This window comes from Podarcis muralis, chromosome 2 (genome assembly GCF_964188315.1).
Source record: "Podarcis muralis chromosome 2, rPodMur119.hap1.1, whole genome shotgun sequence".
Taxonomy (NCBI): Eukaryota; Metazoa; Chordata; class Lepidosauria; order Squamata; family Lacertidae; genus Podarcis; species Podarcis muralis.
Genome location: NC_135656.1, coordinates 30,748,173 through 30,764,967, shown reverse-complemented (window position 1 = coordinate 30,764,967; position 16,795 = coordinate 30,748,173). Strand labels below are relative to the sequence as shown.

The following is a 16,795-nucleotide window of genomic DNA, read 5'->3' as shown; positions in this document are numbered from 1 at the left end:
AATCTGCACGCATCTCTTATGCACACATAGGCAGGTCTTATTATCCATTTAAATGATTTTGTGACACCGCCTTCCATTAGCCCCAAAAACAATTGCCTCTGAAAGCAGAGATTGTCCCTCTGCCTCCTGGTGGCTTGTTCTTGACAGGCTGCTTTACCTGCGGAAGAGGATATTGTGACTTGTGACAAAGCCACCATTTTCCTTTTTGTCTGTACGTGTGTGTGGTGTTACTGCTGTTTTTATGGGACGTACTTGTACCATACGTGTACAAACGTGGCAAGGAGAAAGGAGCGACTTCAAAGCACTGAGTATGGAGGGATTTAATTTCGTGATGCGTATGGAAGAAAAGGTGGGTTTTTACCCAGGCAGAAGCCAGTGGGGGTGGGGGAACAGAGGGAGCAGGAGATATCCCCTCAACAAGGGATGCACCCTCTCAAGGCAATAAGAACCTGGTAGGCCTGCTACACAGAATCAGAGGCAACACCTTTTGGCCACTCATATTGTACACTCTGGTTCCCTCCACTGTGCCTTGGCATATTGGCATACGTAATCCCAAAGGTAAGAAACCACCCCTTGGTGCTTAACACAGGAGAAGAAACAGACTGAGCAATATATGAGTGGCCTAGACATCCCCTTCCTTAGCCCCTCCCTCCACCACTGTTGTGCCCGCCCAGGAGACCTTATTTTCATGCTGTTTCCAGGAAGTGATGTCAAAGGTGGACCAGTCTAATATCTTGCCGGCTTTGTTGCTATTGGCTACTGGACTGCCATGGCTTTGGGGACTCAAGGGTCCTCAATGTCAAGAAACTCTTTCTTGGGTGGGGCCACTCCACGGTACCACGCACATGAACCATCGCTCCGCTTAATGCAGGCAAAGTGCTTTGCCTGCCGCCCGTTGATGTTCTTCTCTGTCACCCAGTCAGTCCACAGGCACTCGTCCTGAGCAGAGACATAGCAGGGGATGGAAGGGCATCGGGAGATCTGCAGAGATAAAAGACACAATTGGCTTGCGCGATTTGCCATCACTGCAACTAAAGCAAAACGCTTCTCCTGAGGAGGCTCACGCATACAGATTAGCAGGAAGTCAACAAGCTGAAATGGTCTCATTATTTGGTTTATTACCTTGCACTCACAGCCCATTTGGTACCGCTGGTTTAGACTCTTCTTCTGGGTAGCACTGAGGGAGTCCCAAGGAATGATGAAGTCACACAGCGTGATGTGCATCTTGCCGTTGCCTTCAGATTTCCCTGGCAGAGCAAAATGGTTTTAGTTGGGGCATGGTTGTCCTATGGTTGTGCACGCACACACGCACCCCTCATCAAGCACATCGCCCTATCAAGTGTCTTATCTTGGACAAACACAAACAAGTGTACGTGGGGTGGGGGGAAGGAGTGTGTGTGTGATTTCATACAAAGCACGTTCCTATCACAACAGAAGAACTGGCGTGCTGAGTTAGACCAATGGGTCTGCTTTGCTCATGTCCAGACAAGAACAGATACCCTTTCAAGGGAACACCAGGAGGTGGCGCTGTGCAAAGCTCTACACCAAGATCATTTAAAGGGAAAGCAGTCTCAGCTGCATAATACTGACTACTGTATAGCGCAGTTTGCAATATGCCACAAACCCTTCTTGCACAATGGAGGGCAGATTGCATTTGTAGTTAGGAGTGCATTTAGTCCTCATGACTAGTAGCCAGAACAGGGCACAGTCTGGTTACATCCCAAGGAAGCTCTGCTGATTTCATATTTGTCCCCTTCCTCCAGAGAGCTGTGTTTTAGCTTTACAACCAAGTCCCCTGTGAAGTAGTTTAGGCTGAGCAACTGTGACTTGCTCAAGTCCTTGCCCATTGAACTTCCTAACCAGAGCAAGGATTTGAACATCCCACCTAACACCATGATATCCCATTCAATCCCTATTTAACTTTCCTCCAGCTCCAAATGGCATGTATAAAGTATTTTTAAAAACCATTACAGTCCTCCTTTTCCTTGCCTCAAGAGATACTCCTTACCTGCAATGAGATACTCTTTCTTGCCAGTAACATCCAGCGTCACTCCACAGACAGCCGAAGAAGGAGCCGTGTAGATGAATTCAATGTCCTGGTCGGGCCCTTTAAACATCTGGAAGGGGAAGAAGTTGGGTGAAGCTATGGGCAGAATACATACAGCAAGGCCAGCTTTGATGTAAAGGAGCATACAAGGCACTCCCAAGCAGGAGAAACTACACATGGACCTATTGAATTATTTATTTTGACACCCTTCAGTAACAAGACTCTCAGGGAGATGTACAAGTTCAAAAACAAGTACAGTCATGGCTTCAGACCACCTATTGTTCATGGCATAGAATCCCACGTTGGTATGAAAATTGTTATAGGTATATTCTTCCCCAGGGAGTGGGAGGGAGGGTGGAAGGGATTCTGTTGTTTGTTATTATTATTATTCATATATGCAAAATCAATAAAAGTGCGGTGACATTCATAAAAGAAACTACAAAATGTTTGCTTTGCTCCACCACTCTTCTCCCTCCAGCAAAATGCTTGCCCTGAAAGAACAGAAGAATGCACAGCTGTATTAGAGGAACTCAGAAGCTGGCAACACACATTGCTCAAAGGTAAGCAGGAAGCAGGGGGAAGAGCTTGGCCCAGGATGTCCAAGTATCCCAGCATTCTCTAGGGCTTAAAGTGGTGGTGTGCATTTGCTCTGGAGACTCTTTGAGCCATTTCCCCTTCTACTCAGCTCCGAACAGGCCTATTTCCAATGGCATTGCCTCTGATTTTCCCACAGAAATATATGCAGAAATATAGGAAGTGGCCAGGGGGTGGGGACACTATTGGAGCTGTTTTTCCTCTACAAGCAACCTGTCATGGTTCCTGCCCTCTCAAGTACTTGGTATCTCCCTCTGATGTACCTTGTCCCTCATCATTCACTTTAATATGATTTCTAACCCACCCCTCACTAGGGACAGGAAGGAGGTTTAGATCCCATGCTTATGGTGTCCTTAAGCATAAGGCTGCATACACACCATACATCTAAAGCACATTCCCCCACTCCACCGAACAAATCCTGGGAACTGTAGTCTTCTTCTCACAGAGCTACAATTCCCAGCACTCATAACAAACTATGGGGTGTTTATAACCCATAAAATAGCCTGAACTATTGGGGTCCCCCCCCACTTTTCCTCAGTCAGTTCTGTTGGGCCAGAGTGAGGCACTTGAGAACCCAGTGTTGGAAAGACACCATCATAAAAACGTCTTAAGATATACAGAACTACTTTGGAGGATTGTAGTAACTATAAGCTTCCAAAGCCTTTTCTGGCACCATTTAATCGTTTAGCAAAACAGCTGCATTATCCTAGCTAGAACGGCAGCAAGTCAATGGGTTTGGAAGTTACTTGCATATGTGTGTGTGTGTGTGTGTGTGTGTAGACTTAGATATATAAATACATCATTTCTTTTAAGTTAAGGTCCGTACAATTAGGATTCCGATATACTGTTCATTACCTTTATCTGCTTGATTTCATACTGGATGCGTTTGATGGGGTTTCCATAGATGTCATTACCGGAGTCCACCTCTTTTTCAGAGACAGCCTTTGCTCTGATCACTGAAACATAAAGACACAGAGGAAATTAGGAGACAGATGCAACACCAGTGCTGGGTCCAGGCCTTCCAAGGCTTACTAGAATCCTAGCAACAGAGAATCTCACTCGCCACCCTTTGCCACACTCAGCAGCCTCAGCAGGCAAAGCCTGAAGCTGTTAATCCCTAGGGACATCTTTGCTGCAAACAATATACTGCCCTCCCCTGATTACCCTCTGCGGTTCTTTGATTATAGGAAGAGGCTGGAAATGCCTCCTTGTTGTATTTATTTCAGAGCAAAAGGCCACAGATCTGCAACCGGTCTCCAAGACAGGGGAGACTGAAATTGCAACTGAAACATGTTCCTGTAGGGATATTGGTTGTTATCAAGTGTGGAGACTAATAGCCTTCTCTTGTTGAATGTATTTGCCACTGAAATTCAGAACCTCACCTAGGTGGAAGGAATCTGAAGTGAAAGCCCAATTTCCAAAAGTTGCCGGATTTACAAAAACGCCAAATGAAATAAAAGCCTTAACCACATTGTTACCCTCCTTGGCAGAGAAGCCAGGAATCAGAATCCTCCCTGCCCTGCCTTCCTGTCCCCCTGTCACTGAAGCCCACTCAGCTTGAAACCCACACATGCAGAGTCTTAGGCTTTGTACACATCATACATTTAAAGCACAACGGAAGCACGTTATTTCCCCCAAAGAACCCTGGGAGCTGTGGTTTGTGAAGGGTTACTGGGAATTGCAGCTCTTTGAAGAGTAAACTACCATTCCCAGAGATCTTTAGGGGGAAGCCATGAGCTTTAAATATATAGTGTATACGCAGCCTTATTGAGAGAGATAATGGGAGGATGAAATTCTTAGCACTGAAACAGTGCCCAACCCCACCCTGTTGAACTTCAAGCACTTGGCCCAAGATCTTTCAATTTCAACAAGCATTTTAAGTAAAAGCATTTAAAGTGAAAGTTAATAAGCTTATTTTTATTTGCAAAAGGCACAGCTGAGGAATGTGGTATGGGGCAAAGGCGATCTGTGTGCAAGATGCTGAGTGATTTATTAGCCGAAGAGATGCAGGGGTAGGACCTTGTGTCCTGGATAAAAAGCTGGTGACAAAAGCAATTTTGCAAATATCCTGCAAAAGCAAGATGGTAATCAATTTGTTACCATAGATAAATGAACTGGTTTGAATGAACCCTAACATTCACTTTGTATCAACCAAAACTGTTCAAATATGTCCAGGGAGGTCCACAAGGAGAAATGGTATTGGAGGTAAAACATACACCCATGATCAACATGGCTTTGGCATGTAGAAAGATTCATTCATGTCTGGGGTAACATATTACGCTGGACAGTTGTTCATTCACAGAGAGCAGACTGTTTGTGGTAACTGACTGTTTTTTGGCAACATTGTGCACAATGGTGCCAGGCACAATGCCCCAAAAAAGTTTAAAGTTGGAGAAATACTAAGGGAGGAATTCAAGATTGTGCTAAGGCCAACGTTCTGTCAGCACAAATATTTCAGCTTGCTAGATGGAATGATACCCCCTTCTCGAGCTGCTGCATGCTGATTTGGGGGTTTTTCCTGATGCCCTCAGAGTCAGTTTGGGGGGATCCCATTGTAAAAGTGGAATCCTCACACAGGTCTTCTCCTGGCGGGACTCATTAGGTGAATCCTGCTCTAATGTTTTGAATTCTTGCACAAAATGTGCACCTGAGGCAAGAAGATGCCCCACACCTGAGTTGATGAAAACATTTATTGTTGTGCTGATGCTAAAGAAAAAGCGATTCGAATTAAGAAGGGCAATATTTTTTTTCATAAGTCTGCATGCTCTCAACATATAAAATAATACAGTATCGAAATTCCTAAGCTGGGTCCAGACCAGCCAATCTACCTGTACTTTCACCCAACCTGGTGCCATCTGGATATTGTTGGGCTCCAACCCCTACCCACCCACAGACAGTGTGGCGACTGGTCAGGGGTGCTGGAAGCTGCAGTGCAAAATGTCTGGAAGGCACTGGTTTGAGGAAGGATAATGTACCTCAATGATAGACCTCTGGGTCACATTACTTCTCTCCCACCCACCACTATTTGTTCATTAAAGACACTGGTACAAAACTTTACGCCCCAAGCAAGCAAGCACTATAAACTTATACTTTAATACATCACCGGGGAAAACAAAAATGATGATTAAAGGTCAAACCAAATCCTTGCCTGAAGGCATGATCTGACACACTTTAGCCTGCAACAGAACCACCACACACTGAAGAATACACTCCCCACAATGGTCTAGTGGTGTTTGCTTTTATGGTAATTTCTTTTTGCTTTTCACTTGTTTTTAACTTCTTGTGATTTTATTGTTTGGTTTTTGTTTTGTTTTTATATTGCTGCAAACCAGTGTGATATATTTTTTTATGATACAGCTGTAAAGAAATATTTTTTTATAAATAAGACAACTGCACCACTAGCAGGTAGCAGAAACTAAATGCGCATGCCACACCTAAGTGCACACAGAGAAAACATAAGCAAACCAACCCACAGGGGGCAGCAGGCACCCCAATACAATGCATATGCTGTATATCTTTTAGTAACCGGGTTGCTTGGTAATTAAAACTTTTTTCCTTGCTTCTGTGCCACAGAGGAGACTGGAAGCAAGCAGGCAAAGCAGCCTATAGGCCCTTTAATACCTTGGATGTTCTCCTGATCAGTTGTTGCATGACTTGGTCTAGACTGTGCAACCCAGTCCTCCCACTTTCGTTATTCTCTCTGCAATTATAAGGGCTAGAAACTTACTTTTAAAAAAAACAAAAAAACAAAAAACACCACCACCAAAAGCTCAGACATTAGGAACATAGGAAGCTGCTTTATATTGAACCAGGTCATTGTCCATCTACCACAGTATTGTCTACACTAAGCGGCAGCAGCTCTTCAGGGTTTCAGACCGGGGGTCTCTCCTTCCCCTACCTGCCTGGGATTGAACCTGCGACCTTCTGCATGCGCTGAAGTTGCTCTACCACTGAGCCACGGTCCTACCCCTGACTGAAAATTGAACCAGAAATGATTGTAACTCTCAGGGGGAAGGAAACCCTGTTTCCAGAAGTCCTGAGTGGCACCAGCAGGTCCTCAGAACTAGGGCTATGCAATATCAGGTTTTCAACATTGTGATGTATCACCAGCCCAACATCACAATACATCACGATGTTGAAAAGTATAGGGAGGAACAAGCTGCTGAACAAGAGGCAGTGGGGTGGAACCATCTCTGCTCTGAATGCCACCAGCGCCTGGCAGTGGAGACGGTAATATTGCTCCACTGGCAATATACCACCAGGTGAAGGCGCCATCACGCTCTGGCCATCAAACTGTTCCTGGGCCACGTATCAAATTGATACACCACCCAGGCCTACTCAGAACATCTTGTAGAGCAACAACATTCCATCAGTATACTCTGGAATGCCATACACATGTTGCCAATCAGCGTAATTGAGTATGAATTCCAGAGGGGCAGCCATGTTAGTCTGTAGCAGGCAGCAGAAAAAAGGAGGCAGGGTCCTGTGGTACCAAAAAAAGCCAGCACATTTATTGCAGCACAAAGCTTCCAGGAGCCACATCGTGCTTTATCAGAGGCATGCATTTGTTAGTCTTTGTCTTGCCACAGGACTCTTCATTGTTTTTACTGGACACAGCTCCTCTGTGTTGAGAGAGACCGTGTCGTTTTTTCCTCATACGCAAACCTGACTCAACATCCTGCTGGCTGGAAGATTCCTCATATAAAGCTGCCTTATGGAGAGTCAGGCTGGTGGTTGTTGTTGTTTTTAATTATTTATAAGTTTCAAAAGTTTACAAACTTCATACACAATGCATACTTTCCAATTAATATTCATTTATTATTTGACCTCCCCTCTGCCCCTTCATGGTTTCGCCATGTTTTCTAATATTGCTGCACATTATAAATACTCTGTACCCTATCCTTTCCTCTTGCTTCCAGATACATGTTTTACTGCTGTTCTCCATTCATATCCTACTTGCGTTTTTACATGTTTACAATAGCTCTTTAGATATTCTACAAAAGGTTTCCAATCCTCAAGTCAGGCTGTTGGGCCATCCATGCTAAATACCGTCTACTCTCACTGGCAGAGATGCTCTGCAAGAACTGAAACAGGGTCGTTTCCAGCAGTACAGTGGTACCTCGGGTTAAGAACTTAATTCATTCTGGAGGTCTGTTCTTAACCTGAAACTGTTCTTAACCTGAGGTACCACTTTAGCTAATGGGGCCTCCCGCTGCCACTGCCGCACGATTTCTGTTCTCATGCTGAAGCAAAGTTCTTAACCTGAGGTACTATTTCTGGGTTAGCGGAGTCTGTAACCTGAAGTGTCTGTAACCTGAGGTACCACTGTACTGCCCAAGATAATTTAACTGGAGGTTCCAGGGAACTTGGGATCCTGTGTGTAAAAACCATGTGCTCGACCACTGAGTCCCCATCCACCTCCGACTGAGCTAGAGACACGCCAGTGTAAGCCCCTCGCTCTGGCTCTTCCAGGGCTTATCCAGCAGAACTTCAGCCAGCAGAATTAACACTGGTGTAAATCCCCCCCCCCCAAAAAAGGGTGTTCTGTAGGTCAGGTGGGGCAAGTAGAGACTTCCACCTGTTCAAAGCCCTGTCCAGCTTGGTCATGTGACCCAGGGCCCACACCCCATGTATAGGCCTCACTTTCTGCTGGATAAAGAGCCGCTTCATCTGTTATCTCCTTTCCCAAAGAAAAGCTTCACAGGAAAGCTGACCCAACACAAGCAGCATAGGCTTGCAAGTGCTGAAATTTGTCAAATCCCCTTGAGCTAGTTATCTTGCCTGCAGTAATCCAGCCCAGAGATGGATAGCCCATGTTTGGGTTTCATGTTCCCACTCTTTCACAACTCCAGAGAGAAAACAAGATGGACACAAAGGCAGGGAGAGAGGAAGGCATTAGCTTTAGGAAACTGAAGGCATTGCAGCCAGCTGCTTCTGAAACCGACATTGTTCAGAATGTGTTGTGCAAAATATAAAGGGTTGGGGACATTTTGGTATGAGATGCCGGGCAGGGTGTGGCTTGCTCAGTCACAGTAAGTAACTGGATACTCTCAGTTTAGGTTATCAGCAGGGGCGTAGCACGCAAAACACAAACCGGTGAGGAGTCTTTTTCTTGCTCACAGCTTCTGAAAACAATTTTAAAGTGCAACCTCACAAGAGAAACTGTGAACACTTTTTAAAAAAAAACCACACACACCATAATCTGAATAAAATTTAGTAAGGCCCTTGGAGTCTAGCCGCAATCGCTTTGTGGTTCAGATGCAGCTTGTGGGCAGTCCATTGGCCACCCCTGGAATCAACTACCCACTGGGTCTTTTTCAACTCTGCTGATGATTGAAACAACCAGCTACGTTCAGAGAACAGAAAAATAAAAGAAGGCACGTTAAAGGTAGTCAAGAGCAAGATGGATGGTACTTGTTTGCCTTTGCCTCTAAACCACTGGGAAGATGGCACTGGACACGTGTTAACTCTTAAATGGGCAGGCAGTTGTGAAGTTAGATAATTTCTAACTAGCAAGCCACAATCAGCAAGCCAACAACAAACCATGGCAGAAGGCTGGTTAGCTATAGCTACTTGTCAGGGAGCAATAAACCATGATTCCTTGTTTGGATGTAATGGGAAGCCAACGTTTCCTGGTTTGTTTGTGCCACTTGAGCCAGGAAAGGAGTCGCTTGTTCACAAGAAACCACAATAAGCTGGAAAGTCTGGCTTATTGAGACATGCAAACGTGGCAGGCTCTCAGTGTGAAATGCTGGGCCGAAGCAAGCCAGCTCCAGGTCTATGATTTTCACTGTTTCCTTCAGCATTAATCCTAGTTAGGAGTTTCAAGCATCGCAGGAAAGGGGAGGACACATCTCTGTGTGCAAGGCTCTCTCCCATCACTGCACATATGGTGCATCCATCATCAGGCTCAGTTTCAGAGCCCGCTTTGAGTTCCCTTTGCTGCAAACTGGCTGTGGCCGGGCTTGGATGCTTTTGGCCTGGCCCAGACGATTGTGTGACAGCAGCTGAGAGTCTTTAGGCCTGGCTAATAGTTACGGCTCCAGGCTTTTCCACTCACGTGCTGCTGAATCACTGGCAAAAAATGCAACCTCGTAGAAGGAAGATTTTTGTTCTGAACAGTGTGGCTTTGTAGAAGGGAACTGCTGCTTTGCACTTTCTAAGCCAAGCACCCGGCAGTTCAGCCAAGCCAGAGATCAGGGGAAAGGAATCAAGAGTGTGTGTTTGTTTGTTTGTATGTATTTATGTTCATGAATCCCAAAGAGAAGATCAAGGAAAAAGGAATCCCATGTGCTTTCTTCCCCTTGCAGCCCTACAAGCAAATGGAGATTTGTGCTTTAAAGAGCTGGGAGGTTTAACAACTTAGCACTGAACTCCTCTCTGCAAGAGAAAGGTGTGCCTTTGACAACATAGGTCATGGGTGCAGGCTGTTTAATAAGCTATTAGTAGAAGTTTCAAATATGTCCATTTCAGCAAATATAGATTGTGGTTCTAGCAGCGCAATTCTCCATTTTTCATCTTATTTAACTTAAGAATTTATAAGACACCCTTCTGTATAAATATTTCCTGAGTAGTTCACAAAAACAATTAAAAACACACACACCGTATTTAAAAAAGGAGATAAAACAACAACAAAAATCAAACCAGCAGCATAAACAATAACAAGAGTCAAAAAGCTAGGAAAACAAAGAGGTATTGGTCTGGTACCAAAAAAGTAATCAAAAGTAGGTACCAAAAGGCATTTGATAAAGGCATCACTTCAGACCCCAAGGGCAGCTGATAGACAGCCCCAGCAATGGCCACAGTTCAAGGGAATATGACCAAGTTCAAGGGAATATGACCACGTTCAAGGGAATATGACCAAGTTCAAGGGAATATGACCAAAGTTCCCTGCCATGGAGGACTTAAGGCAGGGCGGTTCAACATGTGGGCCAAGGGCTTTTTGGTGGCCCTTGACATCACTATCCATTATCTACCCACCACCTGCACCGTCCTCTTGTTGCCTTCCCAAAGCTAGTTATAGGAGGCACTGGGCTTTGGGAAGGAGGCATGAGGGCTGATGGGAGAGCTCTAGGGTCAAATTTTGACTTTACTCCCCCCCCCCCCAGGAAAGCGAAGGGCAGTGTGTGGCCCATGGGTTCTGTGTCAAAGTCCTTTTGTGGCCCGCTTGGTATGAAAAGTTGGACTGCCCTGACTTAAGGTAAGCCTCAGCACTTTGAATTGTGGTTGGAAACGGATTAGTTCAAAGCACCAGGAAGATGGGGAAGGGCTGTAGCTCAGGGGCAGAGCATCTGCTTTGCACCCAAAAGATCTCAGCTTCAATCCCCTACATCTCCAGGTATGGCTGGGAGAGACCCCTCTCTGAAATCCTGCAGAGCCGCTTGCAGTCAGTGTAGGTAACTCTGAGCTAGGTGTACCAGTAATCTTACCCAGTATAATGCAGTATCTTATGAAATGTGCCATAAAAACGCAGGAAGAGCATGCTGAATCAGGTCAATGGCCCACCTAGTCCAGCATCGTGTTCTCCTACTGGCCAACCAGATGCCCATGGGAAGCCTGCGAGCAGGACATGAGAGAAACAGCACTCTGCTCACCTGTGATCCCCAGCGACTGGCATTCAGAGCCATACCGCCTGACAATGGAGAAAGAACTCAGCCATCAGGACTAGAAGCTGTTGATAAGCCTAATCCTCACGAATATGTCTAATCCACCTTTAAAGCCATCCAAGTCGGTGGCCATCACTGCCTCCCATTGCTGTCTGCGTCCCCAACACAGTCCCATTTAGCACCATAAAGGTAAAGGGAAAGGGACCCCTGACCATTAGGTCCAGTCGTGACCGACTATGGGGTTGCGGCGCTCATCTTGCTTTATTGGCCAAGGGAGCCGGTGTACAGCTTCCGGGTCATGTGGCCAGTATGACTAAGCCACTTCTGGAGAACACCGTTTACCTTCCCGCCGGAGCAGTACCTATTTATCTACTTGCACTTTGACGTGCTTTCGAACTGCTAGGTTGGCAGGAGCTGGGACTGAGCAACGGGAGCTCACCCCGTCGTGGGGATTCAAACCGCCGACCTTCTGATCAGCAAGTCCTAAACTCTGTGGTTTAACCCACAGCGCAACCCGCGTCCCATTTAGCACCATAGCAACTGCATTTTGCATTAACTGGAGCTTCCAAATAGCCTTCAAAAGCAGGCCTACATTCAATGCATTAGAGGAATCTATTATCTCCCTCCTGCCTTTCAGTCAAACACATGACTTTTGGGCTGACCTATCAAGCCTCTCCTCAAACCAGAGGAAAGGGTAAAGGGGTGTGCTTGTTCTATTATCCAGCTCAGCAAGATGCAATGGTAGAACTGAAGGCTGGAAGTGACCCAAGAGGGCAGGGGAACGGGATACATCTTGCACATAAGACAGAGAAGCAGCCCAAGTATCCCAGAGTCACCAATGCTTCTAGATCGGGAGCCGTTCCAGACAAGCAACCTACTTATATCTAAAGCTGACGCTCTTTCTCCCAGTTCCTTGATGGGTGTGGGAAGAAATCAATGCTGTTCAAGTGCTACCTTCAAAATCTTCTCCAGCCACTCAGAGCCATCTCTCCCACATTTGCTAAATGGAAAAAGCCTCCCCGCCCCCATATTACTAGTAGCCCTTCCAAATGCTGTTTTTTTCACGGAGCTAGCTAGTCTGCTCCGGATGAGAAGACAGAGGAATCTCCAGAAATAAGGAACAGGAAGGATAGATGGCAAGGAACCTAATGATCCCAGGTAGACCCTGCTGCTCCCTAAACCAGCACAAGCAAGCTTCCATTTGCTCAACATCTCATGCTCCACGCATGCTGCTCTGACACCTTTCTTCTCTGGGAAACCCTAGTAATGCCCCCTAGCCCCATTAAGAGAGCAAGGGGAATATGCAAGATATTCCACCTCTGTGGAGACTGGCATGTGCCAAAAGCCGGCCGCCTCATCTCAGATGCTCAGTTACACTGTTCCAGTTATGAATTCAAGAAGATGTTACTAAGATAGTGGGCAAAAAGAAGGTATGGAGCAAGTGACAAAGTAAAGCAAAATTTAAAAGCATCTACTAGTATCCTAGACTGGACGGTCAAGCAAGGTTATCTTTCGGCATGCTAACCAGAAGATAACTTATTTCATTGCAGACTGCAAAACCTTGCCTAAAATTGGGTGCAAAACGCCCTCCCCTGAAAGCCTTCTGGTTTTATCCAATCCAAGTCAAAGCCACATGCACACTGGGTAGTTCCACCGGGTCTTTGTTCTCTCTCAGTAAATGTCAGCAACTGAGCTAGTTGCATCACTGTAACCCAGACTTCCCTTTGGTTTTAATTCTCTAAGCACAATGAACCCACAGCAGTCCCTAGCCTGGCCTTTGAGAACACAAGTCTTTGCTGGCGTCATCAGAATGGATGCTTTTCTTGGGTCAAGACTCAAGTAGGAATGAAGTTAAACTAAACCACAGAGAATTTGGTTTGTTCCCTTGCTGGCAGCTATGGTTTTGATAATGCAATATAGGAAGCCTGATTCATCCTTGGAGTCCACTGTAAGTGACAGGTCTTCAAAAGGGAAATAAGGAGGTATTAACAGCTCCAGAGCAATGCAACAAAGCAGGGACCTGTTTCAGCCAGGACAGAGGGACACATTTCCTCATGGGCAACTTTCCAGATGGTGGGTGGAGCCAGATACAAAAGTGGGAGGAGCAACACATTGACTCTAAGCTTTGTACAGTAGACATCATTTCTGCCATGCAAAAAAAGAGATTTCTACATGCAAGCAAGAGGCATTATAGTACCTCAAGAACCAATTCCAGACAGGCAAAGTTATTTGAGGAGGGTGCAGAGAAGGGCCAGTGAAGGGCAAGATTTGAGATGGGTCCTGGTCCTGGAAAAGTCCCAGGGGCCTGAAAGGCTCAATTTGGTCCTTGGGCCTGAGGCTCCCTGCCCAGGGTTTTGTTGAAGTGTAGAAGACGTAGTAATGTACACCAAATCAACCTTTACTCTACTTATTTGCTGCTGTACTGGCATGCATTTTTAGAACAGCTTCCAGAAGTTTATCTCTTTGTGAAACAGAGATATGTTTGAGACGGCAATTCCACAGGAGCACAAAAAGTACAGACAGCCAGGTTATGGGATCCAGTTTCCTGAGAATTTCAGTTTCTACTTTGTTTTTAAGTCGGCACATACAAGTTCCTAGGCCTTATGGGCAAGAGCCAGTGTGGTGTAGTGGTTAAGAGCGGTAGTCATGTAATCTGGGTAACCGGGTTCGCGTCTCCGCTCCTCCACATGCAGCTGCTGGGTGACCTTGGGCCAGTCACATTTCTTTGAAGTCTCTCAGCCCCACTCACCTCACAGAGTGTTTGTTGTGGGGGAGGAAGGGAAAGGAGATTGTTAGCCGCTTTGAGACTCCTGAAGGGGAGTGAAAGGCGGGATATCAAATCCAAACTCTTCTTCTTCTTCTTCTTATGACTGTGAAGGTACATTTGAAAGTGTGAGTAATCTCTGCTGAAATTTTAGAGCCTGAAGAACAAACAAGTTTTCCAGTAGTTGAAGGTGGGGCTTCCAAACCTTTGCTCCCAGATCTGGCCCATTTTGCTACCTGGGGCAAAAAACAAGATGGTGTCCCCACTTCCATGTTCAGAAAATGACAGTTTATGGATAATTCAGAGTTTATTGGCACAGAAGTATAATCTCCTGACCCAGCATCAAGTGAAAAACTCTCCTCAGTTTTCTGCACCATGCAGATAATGCTAAGCCAAAGTATGGCTTAACATGAATGAGCAAACGTGCAGGTGCAACAGTGATAAATCTGTGCCTCCTAACACCTCCCCTGCTTCTGTTGCTGCCAGACTACCAGGAGCTAAGCCATAGTTCAGCTTAGCTTTATGTCCAAACCCCGGATCAAGGTTTGTCTCATTCTAAATAGCCCACAAGCTGTAACCAAGGTTTGTTCTTTGCTTATAAGCTTGTGGTTTGTGCTCTGCGAAGACTGGTACCAAGTTGGGAAGCTGGGCCTAGCTCTGTGCAATTTTACTTCTAGGGCACTACTTTATTGTGTGTTCAAGTGTGAGGTGAGAGTCAGGCTCCTTCCTATTCTTTTAAAAGTGGGTAGATTCTCTTGTCAACTTTGCACTGAGATTGCAGCAGAGACGGCTATATGATAAAGAGAAAGCAAGCAAAGAGTGCAGCAATATAATCACTTTTATCACTCACAGCATAGTGCACTGGAGAGAAGCAACAGGAGAGAGCACTAATAACCACACAGTGTGCGCGCACACACACACACACACACACACACACACAGAGAGAGAGAGAGAGAGAGAGAGAGAGAGAGAGAGAGAGAGAGAGAGAGAGAGAAACCAGTGCAGCTTTGCAGAATAGTAGCTATTGCCCTTGGGCCCCAGGCATGCTCATCAGCTCACCACTAGTCAGCACTTTACTTCTTTTTCTTTTCTTTTCCTTGCGAGATCCCCCAATATTTCCCTTTTGCTGTACACCAGGGAGGCTTGCAAAGCAGTGTCCTTGCTTTCCAAGGCTCAACGTGAGTCAGAGAAATTCTCTAGTCTCCAGAGAAAGGCAAAGGGGATTTGGCTTACGATCAGTTGCGGTAAGGTCTGCAACACAGTGAGATGTCGTGCTGCTTAGCAAGCCCCTCTCTGGCTCGCGGCGTGTGGTTCTGGTCCCTGTAGCCCCAGCTCAGAGGTGAGGAAAGAGGATGGGGGCATGATCCCATAGTTACACTGGGCCATGGAGGCACATTAAGTGTCTCCAAATCCTGGCATGACAACACAGGCAAGACCCCACCCTCCCACTCAAGGCCAGCCGAAAGCTGTGAACCCACAACCACAAAAAGAGCAAAAACTGTACTATGATTAGCACCGATTCCAGCAGAAGATGCAAATACAGCACATACACAGCACATACAACACATGAAGGACAGAGGTTGCACACCTTCAGAGCAAATGCACAGAATGTGTAAAATGACACCAGGAATGCACACAGGGCTGCATCTACAAATACATACTAAGGGCCCCTCCAGATGTACTTTTTTCCAGGCATTCATGATTATTTGTGCTCATGGAGCAGTTATATGTGATCCTACTCTCAATACTGTTTGCTCCTGCAAGCTTCATGCTAAGATCCTGTAATGTTCCAAGGTGGGGCGGGGGCATGGGTTGTCCTGCTTTTGTTGCACTATAGCACAAGAGTGCCCCTCCAGAGAGCAATAGCAGCAACACTGGGAAAGCACCACAGAAGAGCCAATAAAAGTGGAATGATGTGTAGACAGTCCAGTATATAAATCCACCACAAATGCACTATTATTGCACCAATGACATGTTATAGAATACACCTGCAAAACACAAAAACACACCAGTCCATAGCTGTCAACTTTTCCCTTTTCTTGCGAGGAATCCTATTCGGAATGAGGAAATTTCCCTTTAAAAAAGGGAAACGTTGACAGCTATGCATCAGTCTGGAGGGGCCCTAACCTTTCAGCAACATAGTGAAGTGACAGTGTAAGAGATTGAGGCTGTTACTGCAAGTTTTGGGGGAAATGGAATGGAAAAGACCACTTAGCCCCTTCGCCTGCAAAACAGAAGGCTCCTCAGTCTACATCCAGGAAGCCCAACAGATTAGTTCTTGGTCATCATAGAACGGAAGTTAGGAAACGCCAAAGGGCACCATCGTGGAATTTGAATCTGTAGATTCACAAGTGATACTCAGTATACTCAACTTATTTAACCTAAGAACTTATCTAAAAATAGCACAAAGCTCTAAAAACAAGACACATTTCAAACCATTTGTTATCCGAACCCTTCTTGATTTTATCTACATCTGCCTTAAAAATGCAGTGCTGATAGGATTAATGTCTACAGTGCGCACATACACATACTTCAAATGCATGGTGATACTTTCTCTAGCCTTTCCCATTTTTTCTGTACAGGGCAATCCCAACAACAAGCATAAGCCTGATGGTCAAGGAATGGCACCAATGAGCTTAACTGAGCATGGTTGTCACTTCCTTTTGATTTCTGTTCATCGTATTTTGATGTAAGCCACCTTGAGCATGTTTTAACTATGGGAAGGCGTCATACAAATGACCAATTATTGCATTGCAGGAAGTTGGACTACATGACTCTCGGGGA

General features: G+C 45.7%; 1 protein-coding gene across 2 annotated transcripts in view; it reads right to left on the bottom strand.

Annotated features, from left to right (window-relative positions):
• Window positions 1–6: 6 nt before the first annotated feature.
• TIMP2 (TIMP metallopeptidase inhibitor 2) overlaps window positions 7–16,795 on the bottom strand; it is a 29,374-nt gene continuing 12,585 nt past the window's right edge. For both annotated transcript variants that reach the window (XM_028715275.2, XM_028715285.2), the window contains exons 2-5: window positions 3,497–3,597; window positions 2,009–2,117; window positions 1,123–1,247; window positions 7–981 (exon numbers count right to left, since the gene is read on the bottom strand). In XM_028715275.2, coding sequence (XP_028571108.1) covers window positions 784–981; window positions 1,123–1,247; window positions 2,009–2,117; window positions 3,497–3,597 — 533 coding nt within the window. In that variant the 3' untranslated portion in view covers window positions 7–783. The remainder of the gene's footprint in view (window positions 982–1,122; window positions 1,248–2,008; window positions 2,118–3,496; window positions 3,598–16,795) is intronic.